Source organism: Artemia franciscana, chromosome 20 (assembly GCF_032884065.1).
Source record: "Artemia franciscana chromosome 20, ASM3288406v1, whole genome shotgun sequence".
Classification (NCBI taxonomy): Eukaryota; Metazoa; Arthropoda; class Branchiopoda; order Anostraca; family Artemiidae; genus Artemia; species Artemia franciscana.
Genome location: NC_088882.1, coordinates 2,405,991 through 2,429,702, shown reverse-complemented (window position 1 = coordinate 2,429,702; position 23,712 = coordinate 2,405,991). Strand labels below are relative to the sequence as shown.

At 33.1% G+C, this 23,712-nt stretch overlaps 1 protein-coding gene across 5 annotated transcripts in view; it reads right to left on the bottom strand.

Moving 5' to 3' along the window:
- LOC136040271 (zinc finger protein 665-like) overlaps nucleotides 1–23,712 on the bottom strand; it is a 131,330-nt gene that overhangs the window by 60,255 nt on the left and 47,363 nt on the right. For 2 of the 5 annotated variants that reach the window (XM_065724508.1, XM_065724509.1), the window contains exon 1: nucleotides 20,067–21,896. The exons of 1 other annotated variant lie outside the window; for it this stretch is intronic. Coding sequence is in view for 2 of the 4 variants with exons in the window: in XM_065724515.1 (XP_065580587.1) it covers nucleotides 8,113–8,256; nucleotides 8,730–8,888; nucleotides 16,612–16,773; nucleotides 20,067–20,133 (532 nt within the window). In the remaining 2 variants the exon portion in view is untranslated. Of the gene's footprint in view, nucleotides 1–8,112; nucleotides 8,257–8,729; nucleotides 8,889–16,611; nucleotides 16,774–20,066; nucleotides 21,897–23,020; nucleotides 23,281–23,712 lie in introns of those variants that run through there. 2 more of the 5 variants (XM_065724515.1, XM_065724517.1) reach the window with 2 other exon arrangements.

Sequence of the window (23,712 nt, the reverse complement as noted above, 5' to 3'; positions counted from 1 at the left end):
GTCACTGTGTTCAGTACTGCAACAAGTACTCCAAATTTTTACTTAAGTATCAAGTATTAAGTACTCATTGTTTTTTTACTTAAATATCAAGTAATAAGTACTTACCAAATTCTTACTTAAGTATCAAATATCAAGTACTTGCCAAAATTGTACTTAAGTATTACTTCAAGTACTACTTCAAGTATATATCTTATATATATAAAAATAAGTTGTCTGTGTGTGTGTGTGTCTGTCGACTGACGTCATGTTTGTGTGTCGACTGACGTCATGTTTCCGACTGACGAAATTACAGACCGGGACATCGGGACACAAATGACGACCGGGACACCGGCACATAGGGAATATAAATGACGACCGGGACACTCATAGAGAAAGCGACCGGGACACAAGGAATGTTCGATTAGCAATCACCATAAGTGTGTACCAGCCGAACAAGGGAAACGGTTAAAAACGATAAAACGGAAATTCTGGTTCTTGATTAAGATTTCCAAGAGAGGAATGAACAGGGACATTTTATAAGCAAGGGAAGAGGCTAAGAAACCTTCAGAATGGCTTTTAAAAAGGTAGTATGGGCTTTATATCAGAAATATATATATATATATATATATATATATATATATATATATATATATATATATATATATATATATATATATATATATATATATATGTATATATATAAATAAGCTGTCTGTGTGTCCGTCGAGTGACGTCATGTTTGTGTGTCGACTGACGTCATGTTTGTCGACTGACGAAATTACAGACCGGGATATCGGGACACAAATGACGACCGGGACACTGGGACATAGGGAATATAAATGACGACCGGGACACTCAAAGAGAAAGCGACCGGGACACAAGGAATGTTCGATTAGCAATCACCATCAACAAAGCACCGGGACACAAATGACGACCGGGACATAGGGAGTATAAATGACGACCAGGATATAAGTAAAAAAAAACTAAAAAAAACTAAAAAAAAGGTAAAAACTACAAAAAACTGAAAAGAAAAAAAAACTAAAAACTAATAAAAAAAACTAAAAAAGCTAAAAAACTAAAAAAGAAAAAAAAGAAAAAAAGGGAAAAAATGAAAAATAAAGGAGAAAAACAAAACTGAAAACAATAAAAATAAAAAAAAAATAAAAAGAAGAAAGAAAAAAAAACTAAAAAAATCTAAAAAGAAAAAAGGGAGAAAAATACGAAAATTTATTTCATCATATACCATTTCAAAAACGAATGTATATACAGACCGGGACACCGGGATACAAATGACGACCGGGACACAGGGAATATAAATGACAACTGGGACACAGGGACACAACTACAACGGGGACGCCGGGGCACAGGGGGATATATAAATGACGACGGGGACACAGGGAATGTTCGATTAGCAATCAGATCTATACCTCATTATTCTAATGATTGCCCTTGAGCTTTGTTGATGGTGATTGCTAATAGAACATTCCCTGTATCCCCGTCGTCATTTATATATCCTCCTGTGCCCCCCGGCGTCCCCGTTGTTGTTGTTGTTTCCCTGTGTCCCGGTCGTCATTTGTGTCCCGGGGTCCCAGTCTGTAATTTGTCTTTGAGTGTTGCGGTCGTCATTTATATTCCCTGTGTCCCGGTCGTCATTTCTGTCCCGGTCGTCATTTGTGTTCCGGTGTCCCGGTCTGTAATTTCTCTTTGAGTGTCCTGGTCGTCATTTATATTCCCTGTGTCCCGGTCGTCATTTGTGTCGTCATTTATATTCCCTGTGTCCCGGTCGTCATATGTGTCCCGGTGCTTTGTTGATGGTGATTGCTAATCGAACATTCCTTGTGTACCGGTCGCTTTCTCTTTGAGTGTCCCGGTCGTCATTTATATTCCCTATGTCCCAGTCGTCATTTGTGTCCCGATGTCCCGGTCTGTAATTTCGTCAGTCGACACACAAACATGACGTCACTCGACAGACACACAGACAGCTTATATATATATATATATATATATATATATATATATATATATATATATATATATATATATATATATATATATATATATATATATATATATATATATTCTGATATAAAGCCCATACTACCTTTTTTAAAAGCCATTCTGAAGGTTTCTTAGCCTCTTCCCTTGCTTATAAAATGTCCCTGTTCATTCCTCTCTTGGAAATCTTAATCAAGAACCAGAATTTCCGTTTTATCATTTTTAACCGTTTCCCTTGTTCGGCTGGTACACACTTAATGAAGTCCAAGTAAATAATCTAAACGAATTTTCAACACAACGGCTTGAAAGCAAAAGACTTTCAAAACAATTAAGTGCTGTCAAAAAACTCCTGATTAGATCAGACATATCACATGACAGGATTAACACAGTGTACGTAGAGTTGAACTTCTGGTGATTAGTGTTCAGTCAAATCTGGCACGTTTGAAGAAACACACGGTTATTCTGAAACATGTGGGAATGATAAAAAAAAGATTGAAAATATTTTTTTCCCTTGTTTGGCTGGTAGACACCCAACGAAGTCCAAAAAATAATCTGAACCAATTTTCAACACAACGACTTGAAAGAAAAAGACAATCAAAACAATTAAGTGCAGTCAACAAACTTCTGATTGGATCAGACAGATCACATGACAGGATTAATACAATGCACATATAGTTGAACTTCTGGCGGTTAGTGTTCAATCAAATCTGGCAAGTTTGAAAAAATACAGGTCTATTCTGAAACATGTCGGAATGGTGGAAAAAATATTGAAAATAGAAAAATAAACTTTGGACTGGGTTTAAAACAGATAAAAGGTAATAAAGTAGTTCATTCTCTTATTCAATAAGTAAAAACCTTAGCAACAAAAAACTCAAATTTAAAAGTAAGGAGCCAGGTGAGTCAGTTGAAGACTTTTTTTTAATAAGAGAAACCAAAGGTCAATAATCAAAAATCAATTGATGACATGTCTCGCCCTCGGCACCTTTACAAGGAAACTGCCTCAAGTTCTCAATTTAAATTTCAGACACGCTATGAAAATGTATGGCATCTATATCCTTTGGCTTGTTTTCACTCAAGCAAGCCGCATGCTGTGTAGTCAATTCAGATGGTCGGTAAAACTCCCTACAAACATATATTATAAAATCACGGGCTTGCAGCAAGCCCGCTGATTCAGACGCATTCCATACGGCTGGTCAAACTGCAGAATGAATGAATGAATCAATGAATGAACTTTATTATACGTAAAAGTATAAAAAAACGAAAAGTACTGAGTACTATAAATAAACAAAAACGATAAACAGCAAGAAAACAAATTCAAACTAAAAAAAGACAATATGGACTAATTAACCAGCATCAATATGGAAAAAATGCTGCAGAGGGTCGTAAACGTGAATAAAGTAGATAGTCTTTTTACATAGATCATCACTGGAAGACTGAATCCAAGAAGGCATATCTATTAGACCAAATCGAGCAATTATTTTTCTGTTTTGGTGCCATCTAGGAAGCAGGAGGAGGAATTTGCAATATCTGAAATAAACCGCAAGTAGAGTATGGGGATTTTTCTTACGAAACAGATGAGTCATGCCTGATAAAAACAAAAGCACAGGAGCGCAGTAAGTATTATAAATCATGCACAAACAGTTGCGGTTGTAACAGCTTTTGTTTGGGGATATTTTTCCATAAGAGACGCGAAGGTTTTTCACGGCTTGATTCACTAGAGATGAAAGTGTTGGACCGAGACACAGACCAAGGCAACTAACTAAAGAAGAACATGGCAGAATTGCAGTCCCAGCAACGAGTGGAGCGACCACATAAGGGCTATTAAAACAAGTAAACTCGCATTTAGACGCATTAACTGACAGTTCAATCTTAGATAGTTCATTGGTCAATATAGTAAAATTGGAAAGCAATCCACGGCGAGTCCAGGCAACAAGAAGAACGTAGTCTGCATATGCTACAGAAGACAAACCAATATTACCGTAAGAAACAAAACTTTTAAGGGGACGCAGGAACGATGCAAGCACACATTTAAATATACTAGAAGACAATACGGCAGAAGTTGCAGCCTATCTATTTCTAGCAGCAGTTTTCACACCATGAAGTGGCAAAAATCAAGAGACTAAGTCGAAAATCTTCTGAGAAAAAAGGAATAAATCAAGAGCTAAGAGCTCATATGGCACTTGTGACGAGGTTAAAAGAACCGAGAGCTCATATGGCATGAGCTCTAGCAAAATTATAAAAATCAATAGATTAATTTAAAAGAAAAATCAGAGGCTTGATGCTGATAGGCATTTAAAATAAGAGCTCTGAGACACAAGGTCCTTTTAAAAACCGAAATTCATTAAGATCCGATCACCCACTCACAAGTTAAAAATAGCTCATTTTTCTAATTTTTCCTCTCCCTTCAGCCCCCCCCCCCCAGATGGTTGAATCGGGGAGATCAACTTTATCAAGTCAATTTGTGCAGGTCCCTGACACGCCTACCAATTTTATTGTCCTAGCACGTCCAGGAGTACCAAACTCGCCAAAGCACTGGACTCCCCTAACTACCCCAAAGAGAGTGGATCCCGTCCGGTTTCGTCAGTCATGTATCTACGACATTTGCTTATTCTGCACACCAAGTTTCATCCCGATCTCTCCACTATAAGCGTTTTCCAAGATTTCCGGTTTCACCCTCCAACTCTCCCCCAATGTCACCAGAACTGGTCGGGGTTTAAAATAAGAGATCTGAGACATGAGTTCCTTCTTAATATACATTCAAAAATACCTCACGAACGGTCACCCGGTCTTAAGCTAAAAATACCCTAATTTTTGTAATTTTACCGAATTAACACCCCTTCCAACTCCCCCAAAGAGAGCGAATCCATTTCGGTTATGTCAATCACGTATCTAGGACTTGTGCTTATTCTTCCCACCAAGTTTCATCCTGATTACTCCACTCTAAGCGTTTTCAAAGATTTACAGTCCCCCCTCCAAATCCCCCCAATGACACTAGATCCGGTCGGGATTTAAAACATGAAATCTGAGTTACGAGGTCCTTCTAATATGAAATTTTATCCGATGAAATTCAAGATCCGATCACTCCTTCGTAAGTTAAAAGTACCTCATTTTTTCTAATTTTTCAAAATTAACCCTCCCCCCAACTCCCCAAAAGAAAGTGAATTCGTTCTGTTTATGCCAATCATGTATCTAGGGCTTGTGTTTATTTTTCTCACTAAGTTTCATCCCGATCCCTCCACTCTAAGCATTTTCCAAGATTTTAGATTTCCCCCTCCAATGTCATCTGATCCAGTCGGAATTTAAAGTAAGAGCTCTGAGACATGATATCCTTCTAAATATCAAATTTAATTAAGATCTGATCAAATTTTTCCAAATTAACCGTCCTACCACTCCCCTCCCAGATGGTCCAATCGGGGAAACAACTATTTCAAGTTTAATCTGATCTGGTCCCTGATACGCCTGCCAAATTTCATCGTCCTAGCTTATCTGGAAGTGCCTGAACTAGCAAGACCGGGACTGACAGACCGACAGACCTAAAGAATTTGCGATCACCGTATGTCACTTGGTAAATACCAAGTGCCATACAAAGTAATTTTTCTCTGGGGACGGAGTATTTGGTTGAAGGTTGGCTTCAGTATGACTTACTTTGGAAAAGGGTTATTACCAGGCTTTTGGCAAGCCATGGGTGGAAGTACTTATAGGCCCTACTAAACTGAAGGAAAACTCGACTTTCTTAAAACTTGAAACCCCTTCCCCCTCGCCCTATTTTAGATAGGGCGTGGGATATCAGAGCTCGATATGAGCTCTGATTCTATTCATCTTTGGTCTAGCTTTCATTTGGATCCGTTGCTCCATTCGCAAGTTATACTAAATTAAACCAAAAGCTTGACTTTTTTTCAGCACTTAAAACACACTCCCCCTCGTTCTATCTGAGCTAGGGTTTTCATCACAAAACTTGATGCCTGTCACGGTCTTAGGCACCTGTGATTCAATCTTCACTGAGATGCATCAATCTCTCGCAAGCTACACTGAATTAAATGAAAAACTCAACTTTTAATTATGCTTGGGTCCCCATCCCAGAACTCAATGCATATTGAGATCTTAGGCATCTTTATTCAATTTTCATCAAAATTCATCTCCATATGCAAGTTACAGTGAATTAAATGAAAAAACTCGAATTTGTTTTAACACTTAAAGCCCAATTGCCCTAATTGAGCTCAATTTTAATCCAAATAGTTCAATTTCAATACAAATCAGACTGGCGGTTCTCCCGCTATACTCGATTGCACAGACGGGCGGACAGACAGACAGACAGATCTCAAAAACCTATCTTGATTGAAATTTTCCACTATCCAAATAAATGTTGATACCTGGATGAAGATATGCCATTGTTTTCCTTTTTTTGGATCCAATTAGCCAATATGGCAACCTAAGAAGTTGCAAAATCCGTCCGTCCCTCCGTCTGTGTAATCACGTATAGGGGGAGAAACGCTGGTTGGATTTGGATGAAAACGTTGATGGCCAGATTTGTTGCCAAGAATCATGACACACATCAGGTTGAAAGACGAAGACCCTAGCTCAAATAAAACAGGAGGGAGAGGGCTTTACCTGCTAAAAACAGTTTTTTGTTTAATTCAGAGCAACTTGCGACTGGAGTAATGGATCTGATTGAAAGTTGAACCAAAGAGGCCTAAGACCATGACGCATATCAAGTTTTGAGATGAAGACCCTAGCTCAAATTTAACAAGGGGAAGTGGGTTTTAATTCCTGAAAAATTAAAGTTTTCTGTTTAATTTAGTATAACTTGCAAATGGAGTAACGGATCCGAATGAAGACTAGACCAAAGATGCCTAAGATCAGGGCTCATATAAGTTCTGGTAACACAAACCCTATCTCAAATAGGACGAGGGGGAGAGGGTTTCAAGTCTTAAGAAAATTGGGTTTCCCTTTAATTTAGTAGGGCCTATAGCTTATGAATGGAGTGACAAATCTGAAGTCAGATTCGTCTGAATACCTGAATTTGCTGGAACGAATTTGACAAAATACTACTGCATTGGATCCAGCTAGAATTCCCTAGACTTGTTTATTGTATACAACACTTAGATGAGCAAAGATTCATAGCTTCAGTACTTTTACCAATAATATGGTTCTGAAGATGATGAAATGGTAGAAATCTGGTTCAGTTGACGAGATAACAAAACTTAAACACTAATGTCAGAAATATAATCCCAAATGGACTAGATTATGCAACATTTAGCACAAAAGAAGGGATTTTAGCTCACTGTCGACCAGTGAACTGTGAAATAACTTCAATTTTCTTTGTTATATAACTTTAAAAAAAAAATTAAACCAAGCGTTAATCATACTATAATTTTGTTTTCGTCAAAAACAAATACCTTATTTCATAACCAAAAATAGGGCATGGAGCTGTATCCGAGTTTGATTTAAATCTAAAGGTGATGTTTTCTTGTACATTGCCAAAGCACACATACACACAATTTTCGTGTCGAAGGTAAAGTATTTGAAAAACAAGTACATTAAAAGTATCTTAAGTAATAAGTATTTCGTAATCTTACTTAAGTATCAAGTAATAAGTACACCCTAAAGTTTTCACTTAAGTACAAGTACAAGTATTGGAAAATTTTACTTAAGTAGTACTTCAAGTAAAAGTACTTCAAGTAAGTGACAGCACTGACTGTGTTTAATGCAATAATTAATGCACTTTTAAGCTTATTTCTACACTTGTTTATTATTAGTCTTTTTGATAGTTTTCTCTTTAGCTGCATCATGTTAGACAACTTCAGAAGGTGTTTTGCAGAAAAAAAATTACAAAGAAATCAGCAAACGAAAAATACCTCCGCCTCTGCTTTGCTAGTGTAACTTTATAGTAGCTTGAAAGAAAGTTTTTAGATTAAAGTTAAGAGGCTCAAGACCCATTTTTAGTTCTAAAATATTTCAGTACTTTGCATTTAAATTCCTTAGATGCTCTTATGTACCCTATGCCATACTATATACTTTTGGCAACACTATTTAAATCCTAAAAACTTGAAGAACGTTTGTTAGGTAGGAAAAAACTTTCAACAAAATTATCCTTAATCAAGCTGAATTTTAAAGTACCTCTGTTAGTTACAAATATACCTTCGTAATTTCTATCCAATTCCTGTGAGTTTGACTCAGATGATGCATTCAATGAAATACCTAGAGGTCGATTCTCAGATGGCAGAATATAACTAGAAATTTCTCCGATCTTTTCAGGATCAATTGATAAAGCAGCTTCAGCTTCTACAAAATAAATGAATTTAACATATAGAAAATCAATCTATAACAACATTTTCTGAATAATTTACTCAGAAAGAATGAAACCCAAAGAACATACAAATACCAGTCTACAACCTTGGAAAATTAGATATAACTAGAGGCAGGTACAAATTCAAGAGTGATAAATGTGGCTGTTACGAGCCTGATTTCACAAATTTCGACTTTTATCCGCAAATTTAAGAATGACAAATCAATTTGCACTTTGCCAACAATGTAAAAATGTTTAACCTACTTAAAAAATGCAGTACAACGTTAAATTTAACAATAGTTTTGTGTTTAACGCTGGTATCACTTTTAATGCAAGTAAAAACTTTCAGTAGCACTATTTGAAACTTTATGCAGTGTTTCATGCTTTATCTTACCAAAGAAAGAATTCTTTGAATTTTTTTTCTTTTTAATTAAAAATTGATTCAACAACAATGTTCGTTTAATTTTACCTTCGTCATCGCTATCCACTTCCAAGGAATCAAATTCTAGAAGTGATGTGGAAATCCTTGATGAAACACCCTCTGATAGATTTTGACGTTCTGGTGACAGAGAAGAATTTGAACTTTCCCTTAGGGTTTCGGCAGCACTTGTTGAAGGACATTCAACACCTAAAGTAATAAGCAAAAATAACAAGGAAGAAAAAACGTAAAATGCTATAAAAACACAATCTCAACAAATTACTCAGAAAAAATGAAGTTTCCAAAATTAAGGAAGCAAGAAATACAGATAGCAAAATTTAAAAAGGAAGTAAAACGAGCCCTTCGAACAAACTCAACAGTAATAAACTAAACATTATATCAATAAACTTTGTTAATTTTCTCCCTTTTCAGAATTGTTAATATCAAAACAATTTAAGTGTTCTTCTGTTAAGAAAAAGAAATCATTAAAATTTGAATTTGCAATTAATTAAACTTTTGTTCACATAAACAAGCGTTATTAGACACTATTTGTTCAGAGCAGAGCAACTTCCAAGAGTTTATATTTGTTTGCTAATTTTTTTCAGGTAGAAAACCACGTATAAATTATAAAAAGGCCCACAAAAGTTTACCTCTTCCTTTATCTGATAGAATGAAACCATAGCAGTACTAACATTGAAATGTTAGTACTGCGTACTGCTAATTTTTTCAGGTAGAAAACCACGTATAAATTATATATTACTGCGTAATAAATGTGAGTACTGCGTTGAAGCTTGTAGCGGGTCATGATTCAGGTTTAAAGTTATTTCGTAATCCAAAGCTTGTCGCTGTCGCTTACCCCAACTGTTTTATTGAGGAAATGCTCATGATATTTCATAACACCGCTTTCTGTCTTATATATGTTTATAATGAATAATAATTTATTGAAACCCTCTTTACATACATAAATTGCACTTAAGGAGAGTAGTATAGTAAATGAAGTTTCTGGACCACTTGAATGATCCATTCAAATTACTTTGACTCAAAATATCTTTGACTCAAAATTTGAGGCAATATTAGAAAATTTATATTTTACAATAACCAGGGCAGCATTGTCATCAAATATATATATATATATATATATATATATATATATATATATATATATATATATATATATATATATATATATATATATATATATATATAAAATAGTAAATGGGGTTTATGGATCACCGAAATCATCCATTCAATTTACATCATTTTTAGTTCATTTTACATCATTTTCAGTTCATTTTACATCATTTTAATATCAATAATTACATATTTTGAGCATTTTTTAACCCTATATTCAACACGAAAAAGATGTCCTTGGGAATCAAATTTGTTCTTATTTTTATATATATGTTTATGTTGACTATGTCAAAACGATCGGACCAGGAGGCACAGATCGAGGAGTAAGAGGCAGCCAACTTCCCTCCAAACAAAAAACCCTGCGGGGTTTGCCCCAGAACCCAAGCTGATGATGAGATCACGAACACACAAAAAAAAAAAAATGGATAACAGCCTGGGAAAATATTGAAACAAAAGCGTTTGATTCATATTTTTTAAAACAAAAATTTTGGGGGAGATATATGGATGACATAATTTCAGTGTGGAATTACGGGGAGGAGGAATTAAAAGGTTTTTAAGTACATCTTAATTTTTGGGGAGGTGATTTAAAATTTACAATAGAATTAGAAGAGGATAGGAAACTTCCATTTCTGGATTTTCTTCTTTTAAAAAATGAAAATTGTCTGGATTTTAAAATTTACAGTAAACCTACTAACAATAATAAATTTTTGTCGTTCTTCTCCGGTCTTGCTCGCCAAGTAAAAATTGGTTTAATCATATGCTTGACTGACCGCATTTTCAGAATTTGCTCAGGAAGAATTACTGTTGTTAAAAGAGATTTTATTAAGTAACCATTATCCAGGTTGGTTAATTGACCAGACTTTTTCGAAAAGAAGGAAACAATTTCTAGAATTTTCTAATGATATTCTGGAAACAACAGAAAAGAAAGATGTTTTTTGTTCTTTGCCATATGTTCCAGGGCTGAGTGAAAAACTTAAAAGTTTTTTACAAAATAATGGTTTAAAGGTAGCTTTAAGAGGTATTAATACTTAGGTTAGTTTTTTTTTTATTCTGGAAAGGATCGAACTTCCATATAGCCACAAAGTGGGGTTTATAAAATCCCATGTACTTGTGGAACCTCTTATGTGGGACAAACTAAACAGAATTTAAAAATGAGAGTACTACAACATCATAATTCTATTTCATCGTCCTTAAAGGAAAATTCTAAACCTGAAGATTTGACGTCGGTTCTATCGGAATATATTTATAATTATCCGAATCGTTTTATTTTGTTTTAAAATGTTTCTTTGATTTCTAGGGACCAAGATTTAAAGCAAACTTTCAGGGAAACAATCGAAATAGAAAAAAAAAATATTCAAGAATAATTCCATAAACAGAGATAAAGGTGAATTTGGATTGAATTCAATTTATGAAAATTTACTGTGGTCAAATAAAGTAAATCTCATCTCACATAAGAGCTATGACCTCTGTTCACCTGATATGTCAGATAAATCTAATGAACCGGACTCGAAAAGGTCAAGGAGATTTGCTTCCGCTGTTGCATTGAAAAAAAAATAAGAGCAATAAACTATATGTAATTAGTTTATTAGGTATAAATTTTGTTTATTTTTATTCATGTCTTTTAGTTTTACTGCTGGTGATGAACAATGTATATGTGTTCAAAATATCCAGTTAAAATTTTTATATCTGTTCACTGTCGATTAAAAGGTTTCATCCCTATTTTGAACTGTTATACTATCGAAAGTAAGAATGATTGTATTTGTGTCTTGAGCTTAACAGACCCCACGCGATATTTATAACCATTTAATTTTACTTGTTTAATATAATTTTCACGAGGAAAAAACTGTAACGTTTTGCGTGAATCATTTTTCTCTTTCTTGTGTATAACTGCGAGTATAAAACCAAAAAATCGTTTAGAGAGAAAGTTCGGTATGCATTCAGACAATATCACTTCATGACAACAACTTGCACACGCACATAAACTTAAAAGCTTGCACAGCATTTCTTGCAGAATATATAAACCAAAGCCTCAAGCGCATCGCGGCAGGCCTTTATCACATATTGTATTAAAAAAGTTCGTATAACCATTTATACGGCCAGTTTCGTCAGTAATGTCCCAGCATTCAGCAACAGCTACAGTCAAGTAGCTTTTCTGTTTGATAATAACTTCTAGCTCTTCTACCTTATTGTTTAGAGACCTCGTGTTACATAGCAAGATATTAGGCAATCGCGTTCTTTGCTGTAAATACTCCAGGTTTCAGGTAAGGTGGATCAGAAGCAGTTATTATGACTGGTTCTTCATACCAGGCTAAAAGCAGAGGTGGAGTATCGTACAGAGGTGTATATTCAATTGCCGTTAGCATCCTAGGTCTCTTACTTCCATGAGGCTTCATCCTGTTCTTCTTCCTTTTTTCCCTCGCCGTCTATGTTAAGACTTTGTCGTCAAGTAGGCAATGCCATTTCGTGGGCTTTTGGGTAGGTAGGCTTTATGCAGTTTAACGAAGATAGGTTGTGCTGATACCAAGCATAATGAAGTGGCCTTGTGTAACATGGCTTTTCGAATCAAATCTTCGTAATTTTGGGGGCTTGTTGGTGCTTTTGGGTTGATTCTTGAGGTGAATGCAGCACCTTCCAAGGTTACTCAGCAAGGGAAGCGTTGATCCCCGCTCACCTGATCCCCATAGTTTTACGGATCTTAATACCGGTAGGTACACCGGCGTTTGCGGCAGATAATCATCCCTCTTCCACTTCCTTAGTCAGTGAATAGATACTTGTTTTAGTGAATTGTTCACCAACTTCCGGCTAAAATTTCTAATTCGCTCAAAACAGAAATAAATTGGCAACCTTACACCGACAACTTTTCGTCTTAAATTTATAATTCGCCCAAAATGAAATTGAATTGACAGCCTTGCACAGGCAACGATGACAAAAGAAAATTTGAAATCTGCAAACGTTAAATTCTCAGGGGGATTAAATTGATATACCACTGATATGTAAACCACATACAGAGTAATGAACACCAAGGCAAATAACTAGAGAATAATACTTTATGGTCTATTAATGACGAAAACAAGACCATCAAAATTGGAACAATATCTTTGACTCAAATTTTGAAGCAATATTCCACTATTTATATTTCACTAAAACCAGGCAGCATTGTCATCAAATATATATATATATATATATATATATATATATATATATATATATATATATATATATATATATATATATATATCATGAAAAGAGAAATCACCAATGCAACAGCACAAACGCATAAAAAAAAGACAGAATGAGAAAAGGAAGACTCTTTTCCTAAATTAGTGATTAATATAGACCATAAGCCTACAAACCAAGATTAGAATATTGGAAGCTACAGTGATGACAGTGGTCAAATATAGCTCTGAAGCATGGACACTCCGAAAAGCAGATGAAAATTTACTAGATGTTTTCCAGAGAAATTGCCTACGGATTGTTCTGGGTACCCGGCTGACTGACCGTATTTCAAACAGTAGGTTGTACGAAAAGTGTGGTTCAATCCCGCTTTCTGGGGCTATAATGAAAGAAAGGTTGAGATGGCTAGGCCACGTTCTACGGATGAAGGATGACAGATTACCGAAGATTGTCCTTTTTGGCCAACCGTCTGGGGCTACACGGAAAGCAGGTCGTCCTTGTCTGGGTTGGGAGGATGTCATAAATAAGGATTTAAAGGAAATGGGAACTTCCTGGGAGGGTGTAAAGAGGGAGGCTTTAAATAGATTAGGTTGGAGGAGGAGCGTGCGTAGCTGTGTTGGCCTCAGGCGGCTTGGTGCTGCAGTGAGTTATTAGTAGTAGTAGTAGTAGCACTTGAATGAGACCTTAACCCTACTCATCCATACAATCACATAGGTCAAACAGCATAGCCCAACACAATCAACCATAAAGAATAATCCATGGACAGGCAGTCATGTCGTCAATAAGTATAAGTCGTCATTTACCAAACAATAGAAAAAATAATAAAGACAAATAATTCAGAGGCAACAACCCAACACAAGGGCTCATCAGGAGAATACACTGGCCTATAGGGTTTCGCCACTTTAAATTCTCTACCCAGCCAAGTGTTGTGGCTACCACAGAATATCCATGGCATCCCTGTGTCAGGTATCACCCCCAAAATACATACCTATGAAAAAAAAACAGCAAATGTAAAACAACCAAGTAACACCAAAACAAGCTTATCCTGTTAGTATATCCCTCTTTTTAGCAACAATAGGTAAACTAAATATGATAAAATTTACCAAATCACAAATATTAACACATTGCAAAAAAAAAATTAATGAACTAAACAATTATAGAATTCATCTTTACCATGTGGCTATTTTTTTTAAAAATCCGCTCTATTAGAAACACAATTCAAAATAAATGGCGCTGCATCATAATTTGTCGAACCTCCGAAATTAGTTGAAAATTTCTTTAAGTATTTCCAGATAATTCTTTTGATATTTATTTAAAAGTTCGTAATAATAAAAACTAAATTTTTTAAATTGCCAAGTTAATTTATTTGCAGAAAAACCTCTTGATATCAATTTTTGGCTTAAGATTTTACATCTATTTTTAAAATTAATATAATTACTACAAATCCTTGCATAACGAAGTAACTGTGAGAAAAACGCAAAATATGTGATATTTGAGTGTACATTACTTTCAGGGAATGGGAAACTAATCACTTTAAAATCAAAATCATCCTTTTTATTATACATTTTAAAACTTAATTTATTATTATCACAAATATTAACATTTAAATCTAAGAAATGATAAATATATATATAAAATAAATAATAATTAATTTAAACTCTTTTTACATACATAAATTGTACTTCAAGGAGAGTAGTATAGAAAATGGGGTTTCTGGACTACCTAAATCATCCATTCAACTTACATCATTTTCAGTCCATTTTACATTATTTTAATATCAATTATTGAACATTTTGAACATTTTCTACTCCTGAATTCAACATGAAAACAGGTCCTTGGGAACCAAATTTGGTCTTATTTCTATACTTTTTCACAATGTAAACATGGGTTCTAGATCACCCCATCAATTTACCCCCTTTTCAATTGAATTCACATCATTTCAATTAAAATTCTGACATTTTTATATTTGCCCATACTGAGCTTTAAGATCGCAACAGGTCTTGTCAAATAAGAGTCTGATTATATTTCAATTTTCCTATTCTACCAATGAAATGATAATATTTAGTGGAAAGTTTGATATCAAAATCTGAATAATTATTTTATCTTTGTTTTTTCTTTCAATAGCCTTTAAGACATACCTTATCTAACTTTTAAATGTCTTTTCAAGATCAGCTGCTTTAGAATCGAAATAGTCTAAAAAATAGTCAAGCCTGAGGAATGACTATACGTTCATGAGAACGTAGAAGTCTGTTAGTGTTTATTAATATGTTTAATAATTTAAATTTGTTTAATAATTTAAATCTGTAATAAATAGAGATTTATTGTATGCGATTTAAAAAGATTACTGCCACCGAGGCTTTAACTTGGACAGTTTCAAAGAGAAATGAAGTGTCAATGATTAAAGGTATTTGAACATTTTGCGATAGCATGAAAAACCATTTTTTTTTAAAGGAAGCAATGAGCAAAACCCCAGATTAAAGGAAATGGTATTTTTACTGGCAAGAGTAGCATAGAAAACAAACTTTTAGAATTCTATTAATCAAAATTTTCAGTGATTGATGATTTACATAGAAAATTAAAAGGACATGGTTTTAATGTATCAAAAACTAAAATCAAAGAAGTATTGCAAAACTAATGATTTGGTTAGAGTAAATAAAAGTAATAATGTTTTTGATAAAGATAACCAACCAAATTATACAACTAAAGTGTTTCAAATAGCCGCAGTGAAACATAAAACCCTTATAACGTATAAACTGTCAGATAAAACTGGTCAGCTCATTATTGGTGATTTTTACGAAAAAGAACTCTCGAAAGTTATTCAGTAAAAACTTTCATTATATAAATGGATCCTATAAAGTTGAATAAATAATTAGCACAGCACCAAATATAACGAGTAAAAACAAAAATACAGAACAAAGAAACATACGGTTCAAAGATAAACGGCAACAAGAAATAAAACTACTAAAAAACAAAGGTGAAGAACAAAAAAATATAAACAAAATGAGTATAAAAAAATAGAACAAAAATAGAGTGAAAAACAAAGTATTCTGTGGTTAGAAGACAAGCAACAGCAAAAACTAAGAGAAAATAAAAAATGAAAGCGAAGAAAAAAGAAATATTATGTTGGAATAACAGCGCAGTCACAATCTTCGACGCCAGAAAAAGTGGCGCCAAACCCAGTAAAAAACAAAAAAGATGCTACAAAATACGTAACTATAGATTAAAAGTCATTAGGACCCTTCAACGTTCAATGGATTCCCTGGGGAACCCTCTATTTTCCCGAGGAAAGAGTAGTAAACAAAGATGATTTATTAGGGGGCTGTTACTTACAATGAGAATCAATATATAAAAGCTTGCCACAAACCAAGTGCCTGGGCCTGGCTTTGAAATTAGCAACATTGTATATAACTGGATTTTTATCTTTTTACACCTTTCAAACAACACTTTCTAAGTTGTTATTAAACTTAAAACCAGTTTAGCAAATGCCTGCATACTGGAATAAGATTTAAGTAAAGTTTCATAGGATGATTATTTTAAAATACTAAAATTTAGTCTATGTAGCCTAGTTTTTTTTTTATGAAATGTTCATGATATCGATGATTATACAAACCAAATTTTTGAAACATACCTTCATTATCAAAACCGGTAGGTTCAAATTCTTGGGTGTCAGCTTCTAATTTAAATGGTCCCGTGCTGCTGGGAAAAGAAACATCTTCAAACTTAGGAGTCAAACAAATGTTTGAAATATCAAAGAGCTCCTCACCCTCACTAGGTAGAGCTTGTTCAGCTTCTAAAAAAAACATTAATATAGGGACATAATAAACAACAGCAAAGCTTTCTGAAAAAATCCAACGGTTTTTAATTTAATAATTAATTTTAAAAACACTTTTAAAGAAATATAAAAGGGCTAAATTAATCTAGATACGAGTCAAAATAAAGTAAAATAATATTTTAAGCAAAGAGATACCATAAATCACTGACTATAAATAAATGAAATCCAAAACAAACTGATTGCAAAGAATAACCAAGTAAAACTCAAAACGAGGAGAAACTACTACAAAGAGAAGTGAGACACCTCTGATTAAAACCCATACAATTTAAACACGGACACAATTCAGAAGAAAATCCACGGTATGTTCTCTATCCTTTTGGAATCCTTAACAAAGTTCCTCTATTTTCCCAGTAATATAAAATCTCTGTGTTTCTGAGTGATACAAGTATTCCTGACTCAAAGAGGGAGGTCAAAAAACCTGAAGAAACGTCTCCGGATTAAAGGAGGTTCAGCCTTACTAAGAAACTTCTAAACCGACATAATAAAAATATGTGGTGCGTAAGCACAGCATTGTAGAGCCTTTCTGGGCAATTCTTATCAAACTGGCCTTTCATTTGGGTGAGCATGCCATAAGTCTTATGAATGTTTTTCTTGATAGCTTGTGAATAACTTAACGTATTTGTACTTGCAACTGACAACGGACCAACTACAAGAGACCCACTCACTCCAGACTTGGGATTAAATACAATCAATTTGGATTTAGAAGCCTCTAAGGAAAGATTTATATCTGACAGACTAGAATGGACAACATTAACGACAGTTTGAAGTGAATCAAGATTTTTAGCTAGCAGAGCTATTATCAAAAATAAGAGAGATCACTAATATAAATTAACCAGACAATAAGGAAGGGGGGAATATTTCTAGTAGCTGTTCAGATAAAGCTGGACTAATAACCAAACCTGGTTTAACCTCTCTTTTTACTAGAATACAATTGGTAAGATGAGTAACAGAACGCATCTTAACATAAAAACTTTGATACCAATGCTATAAGCAAGAACAAATCAAAAGGGTGTATACAATTACAAAGGAGAGCAAGAATAAAGGAAAGGCTATTGGATACAGCATTAGACTCTTTAAAGCCCAAACCAGCTACGCTGATCTCCATCTCAAGGCCCTTCAGCCCAAAACCAACTAAATTTTTTAAACTCTTTCCTTCATTATTGTTTTAATTAAGTTTCCCTCAAGTAACATCTAATTTCAGTCCCCGATATTCTTAGGATCTATTTCTTTTTTCCTAGGACTTTCCTGGAAAGGATGAGTACTTTCTTATTTGGTGAATTGATTTTGAAGGGCATTAGATATTATCTTGAGCTATATACTTACGGCAACATATTTTAGTTTTGTTAGGAAGGGTTAAGGCTATTCTTGGTACCATACAAAATCTTGATTAACCCCACTCCCCCTGTCTTGAAAAAATTTAAGGCTTAATATTAACAAAATTTTCATTTAACAGCAAAACATTACATCTCTTTAAATCTGAACCTTTCTACCTTTTAATGGGAAAATTAAAAAATTTAATTTAGTTTGCTCATGCTTACTGTAAACTGTGCTCTACTTTAATTTGATGAAAAAAAATTCCGCAGTTATACAAAGATAATGAATGCTAGATTTTTTATTTGAATTTCATGCCACTAAAATTTAATAATACAGGGGAAAAGGTTCTTCCCCTCCCTTAAAATCATTTTTTATTGATGCGAAAAGTCTAAAGAAAAAACCACATTTCCTTGGAAACATAAAAACAAAAAGCATTCCATGTAAATTGAACAGAAAGCAAAAACACAAACTTAACAAAGACTTAGGAAACAGGAGGGAAAAGCTAAGAGCCAACTCCAAGGGAATGTACGCTTGAAATTTTGCACTAAAATTACAATTATTCGATAACGTTGCACTAACACATTGTTGTTCACTTCTAACAAAGCATCCTTTAACATATTTTATAAGGTTTTAGTATTTTTATTAGTAGCTACGGTATAGTTTTACTCTTTTGTCTTTTAAGCAAGAAAAAAAACTTTGAAAAACATCAAAAATTTGATTCAATGCATATTTTATGATTTTAAGAGTCAAATATTTGAGGGGAGGGTGGCTAAAAACCATCTATCCTTTAGATATGGCTTTTAACAATAATTTTATAAACAGAATGATATAGCCAAATCCAAAGCAAATTAAGCTTGAAAAATTTGTACATAGATAGACTTTTAGATAAAATTACATTGAAATATTGCTATTTTATTCTAACTTGGCATCCTTAAATGTATTTTAGCAAGGTTCTGTAACTTTGATCTGTAGCTACTATATGAGTGTTTTCTTTTTTTGGTGTATGGTTAACTCAGTTATAAAAAGCCTAAATATACAAAAAAAATTTTAAATAGTATTAAAAACATATGGCTAGTAAACGAAGCTGTTCCTTCAGATAAATATTATGGTTACAACAGAACAACCTTCACTTTTGGGTGTAAGGTTTGTTTTATTGTTTTTATTTTTATCATTTCTGCATTCAAGAAGGGAAATTCTTCTTCCTGATGTTTGGTTGTATCATCATACATAGAAAATTATAATTAATATATTAAGCTTTTTTGTGTTTTGTATAACAAAACACTTTAATCTACCTTAGCTCTTAACAGTTGATACAAGAGCATGTGCTTCTTTTTTTCCTGAATAATACTCAATAAGCAACTTGATTGGCGTTGATGAACAAGTCAAGAGCCAAGGCTCATTAGAGAGTAAGCCAAGACAGATGATCTGAATGAGAGGCAAAATTAATATAAGCCTTTTACAGATCCATGCATGAAAACCTAATTTGAAATTCTAAAGAATTTTTTATAACTTATAAAGAAATTTTTATTTCTTATAAAGAAATTTAAGGTTTTCAGAACAGTATCACATTTTCCAGTATTGCCAAATTGTCCTATGAAAAAAATGAGTACAACTAAGCAGTTATGTTTGGCATCACTTTCTGTTAACCTTATCAAAAATTATTCAAAACATTATTTGCATTTTTCTTACATGTTTAAGAATCAGATAAATTTTGAGGAGGGAAGGGGGGTTCAAATCCTGTGACCCTCCTGCCTGGATAGAGCTTTGAAATATATATATATATATATATATATATATATATATATATATATATATATATATATATATATATATATATATATATATATATATATATATCTTTTAAAAAGTGAATATTTACTAAAGAAAATACAGCTTTAATTTTATTTTATTACTGCAAATATAATTGAATAACTTACCATTTTTAACAACAAAAACTTCAGAAAGGGTGACATCTTCAGTCACTGGAATTTGAGACAAGTCCATAACAGAAGCTCTGAATCAAGTAAATACCACTATCAAATTATACTACGAGGAATAAACTATGAATACAATACTCCAGTTTTGAAGGGAAGTCCCTGAAAATACACAAGCTACAGTGATTCCTTTGATTGAGCTCAAAGCTGATTGTGGCTTAATGCAGTAGAAGTCATAAGTAAAGCCTCTTCAGCATTCAAAAGGATTCAAAATATGTTTTGTTTTGATTTTTTTTTTTTTAAGCATGCTAAAACTTAAAAACTGTCTCATTATCTAATTGTAAATAAAGTATAGGTTTAGAATTATCAGCTGTTGTATAGAGCTTGTAAGTGCAAGGTTGTCTACAAAGATGATGCCAGTCAAAACTTGATCTACTAAATGGAGGCCAAAGGTCAATCTATCAGTTGTTTGAGTCTTGACATGATCTATGACACAGTTAAACAATTCTGGAGCAAAAACACACTATTGTTCCATATCAATTTTGAATCTGCTTTCCATTCACTTGGATGAAGCACTTGTATCCCTTGTATATCTTCTGATATACAATATTCTTGAAAAATTTTACAGGGGGAGTATTGTCAGAGAAGTGGGAATTTTACATGTGGTAAGAAGGGGAGATTTTCAGCAAAAGATGAATTGCCTGTTGGAGTAATTTGGACAATTGTCTTATTTATAGTCTTAATATATATATATATACATTGTGAAAGAATATATACATATTCAATATGAAAGAACATATTCAATAAAGAATATATACATATACAATATATACATATATATATATCTCTTGTGAAAGAAGATAAAAGCCATCTCCAAAAATAACATGAAGAAATAATTTAACTGTTTGATAGTAATCTAGAGTTACAGCTCTTCTGAAGGAAACATTCTAATAAAACATACATGACTACATAACTCTTCATTTTATATTCTTTTTCACTGTAAAATCAATTAACCTGACAAAAGTCATGTATTCTCTTCACCCAATGGTCCCATGGATAGACCTAATTTATTTTTTTTGTTACAGAATGTTATCATGAACAATTGGTTATTGAAAAGGTGTTTGTTCAGTCTATTGACTTGATGCAATCGAGTTTCATCTGAAATTGTTTCCACTATTTACAAATTTTTCATTTTAATAGATGTATGACACTAGCAGAAGGGGATATAATAACAGTACTAATAGGAATTCCTAAAATTCTAGTTTAGCAACTTTTCGCTATCTTGGAAAGGGATTGAGAAATGAAACTTTCAGTAGTGAATTCAAGGCCAATAACATACTCTGTGAAGGTATTGCCAAGCTTCCATCTTAACCATCTTCTGATTTCTAAGTCTTAGAAATTTTCCAACAAGACAGGTCTAATACTATTTAATTTTCACAAAACAACATTTTACCTGAATTTTCAGTTTCTTTGTTTCTGGTTAGTTCTAAAAATGCAATTCCTGTAATTTGAGTAGAATTTTAAGCCATATCATTGCTTTTGTATTTTAAATTTAGGAAATGCATTTGCACATCTTTGAAATATCATAAATTGGGATTGAACAAATTGTGAAGTTAAAAAAAAATTTCTTCATTTAGGCCTAAGTGGAGGATCTTTTGGTAAAATTATAGCAGTTCATATAACTGACTTACCAATAAAGTGAACATATCACTTGATGGCTCTTTACAAATATAATAATTGCTTCTACCTTAAATTCAAGTTTAAGCACTTTTTGGTAAAATTATAGAAGTTCATATAACTGGCTTTCCTATAAAGTGAATATACCACTTGATGCCTTTTTTTATGCTCTTTACAAATACAATAATTGCTTCTGCCTTAAATTCAAATTTAGCACTTTTTAACCTAACCTTACTATAAATAATTTTAGCACTGAGAAAACATAGCATTATTTTGTCAAAAACAGCACAGAGAAAACATAGTATTATTTTGTTGAAAACAATGGATAACTTGTACTTTAAGTAAAAATTTGTCATTTTTAAGAGTTTAAATTTGAATCTGTAGTAAAACCAATTATTATATTTGTAAAGAATGTAAAAAAAGGCATTGAGTGGTATGTTTGCTTTATTGGTGAGTCAGTTATATGAACTGTCATAATTTTTTGAAAATTGGTCATTTTTAAGAGCTACAAAAGCACTTAGATCTCAATTTAAGGTAGAAGCAATTATCATATTCGTAAATAGCATAAAAAAGGCATCAAGTGGTATATTCATTTTATAGGAAAGCCAGTTATATGAATTGCTATAATTTCACCAATCTTTTTGCAAGGTTTCACCTCTATAATAAAACAATTTTTAAAGGTTATCAAAGGTCATTACCCTTTAGAAGGAGAAGGAGTGGAGGTTAGTAGCTTACTTCAGATTACTTTCCCAGGACACAAGCTACTTTAGTCTGTAGACTTGTCCCTGCAAGTTTCATTTTCCTAACCTAATCCCTTTCAAAAATAGCTAAAATAGAATTTTACCATATGAGACAATTGGAAAGGGCTGGGTATGACTTGTCGAAAATGCAAACTAAATAAACATCAGCAGAAAAATAACAATCTAAAAATGTCTTTATGGTCAAAGATGTCTCCTGAGAAGGTTAAATTCTATTTCTTTATTTGTAGTTGGCCAAGCCTATGTTCACCTTGTCCTAATGTATGTTGGTTATAGAATCTTAAATACATTGAACCCAAAAACACAAGCCCATATATACATTATTTAGGGCTAAACCAAGGGTGAGACAAGAAAAAGAGACAGAATATATGGGAAATATATAGTTTGAAGTATATATTTGCAGATTAGGGGGGGGGGTTAAGTATTTGGACAGTGTGAAGGTAGAAAACAATTCTTAATTCATGATATGCAGAATAATTGTATTCAACACATTTTGCATTTATAACCGCTATACTTACTTACTTTGAAGCATAAATCAAGAAATTTAACAGTAGGCCTGGCACTCTAAATTTCAGTGCTTCTTTTTCAGAAATAGCCTAGGCTATTTTATGAGTGGCTACATGAAATTGCTTTTTAAGCTTATGCCTAAAAATAAGACCAAATGACTGAATCCCAGTTCGAAATGAATAATCAAGCAAGTCAGTCTGCAACTCTCGTCTCTCAATCAGAATATTTAATTATTTTTAATTTTCTCAAATAAAAATTCTATAAATTCTGTAAATTAGTGCTATCTATTATTTGAAGATTTAAAGGTAGCATACTTTTCCGGGTACAAAAGCATAACTATCAGGTTATGTCTATTATAAGCCGCCAAACTTTTTGTTTAAAAAAATCTTAAAGAATTTAAAGATATTTAAAGATAAAATGTTTAAAGAATCTAAATAAAATCTGAGCACCTTAATTTGACTTCTTAAGCTGTTTTCTTGGAAAAATATCTTTGTTATGCTATTCTCAACGGTTTATTTACTCTGACGAGATTGTCATCGAATTTCTCTGACTAATATTCTGTTTTCCGTAAGCTATAAGATCTAAGCACTTTGATAAAGCAAAATTAGACAAACGGTGCTGATAATTTAGAATATCAGATGTGCAATTTTTACAATCTGATGGACGAGAGAATGTTGCTATAATTTTCCCCAATATATATATAATGT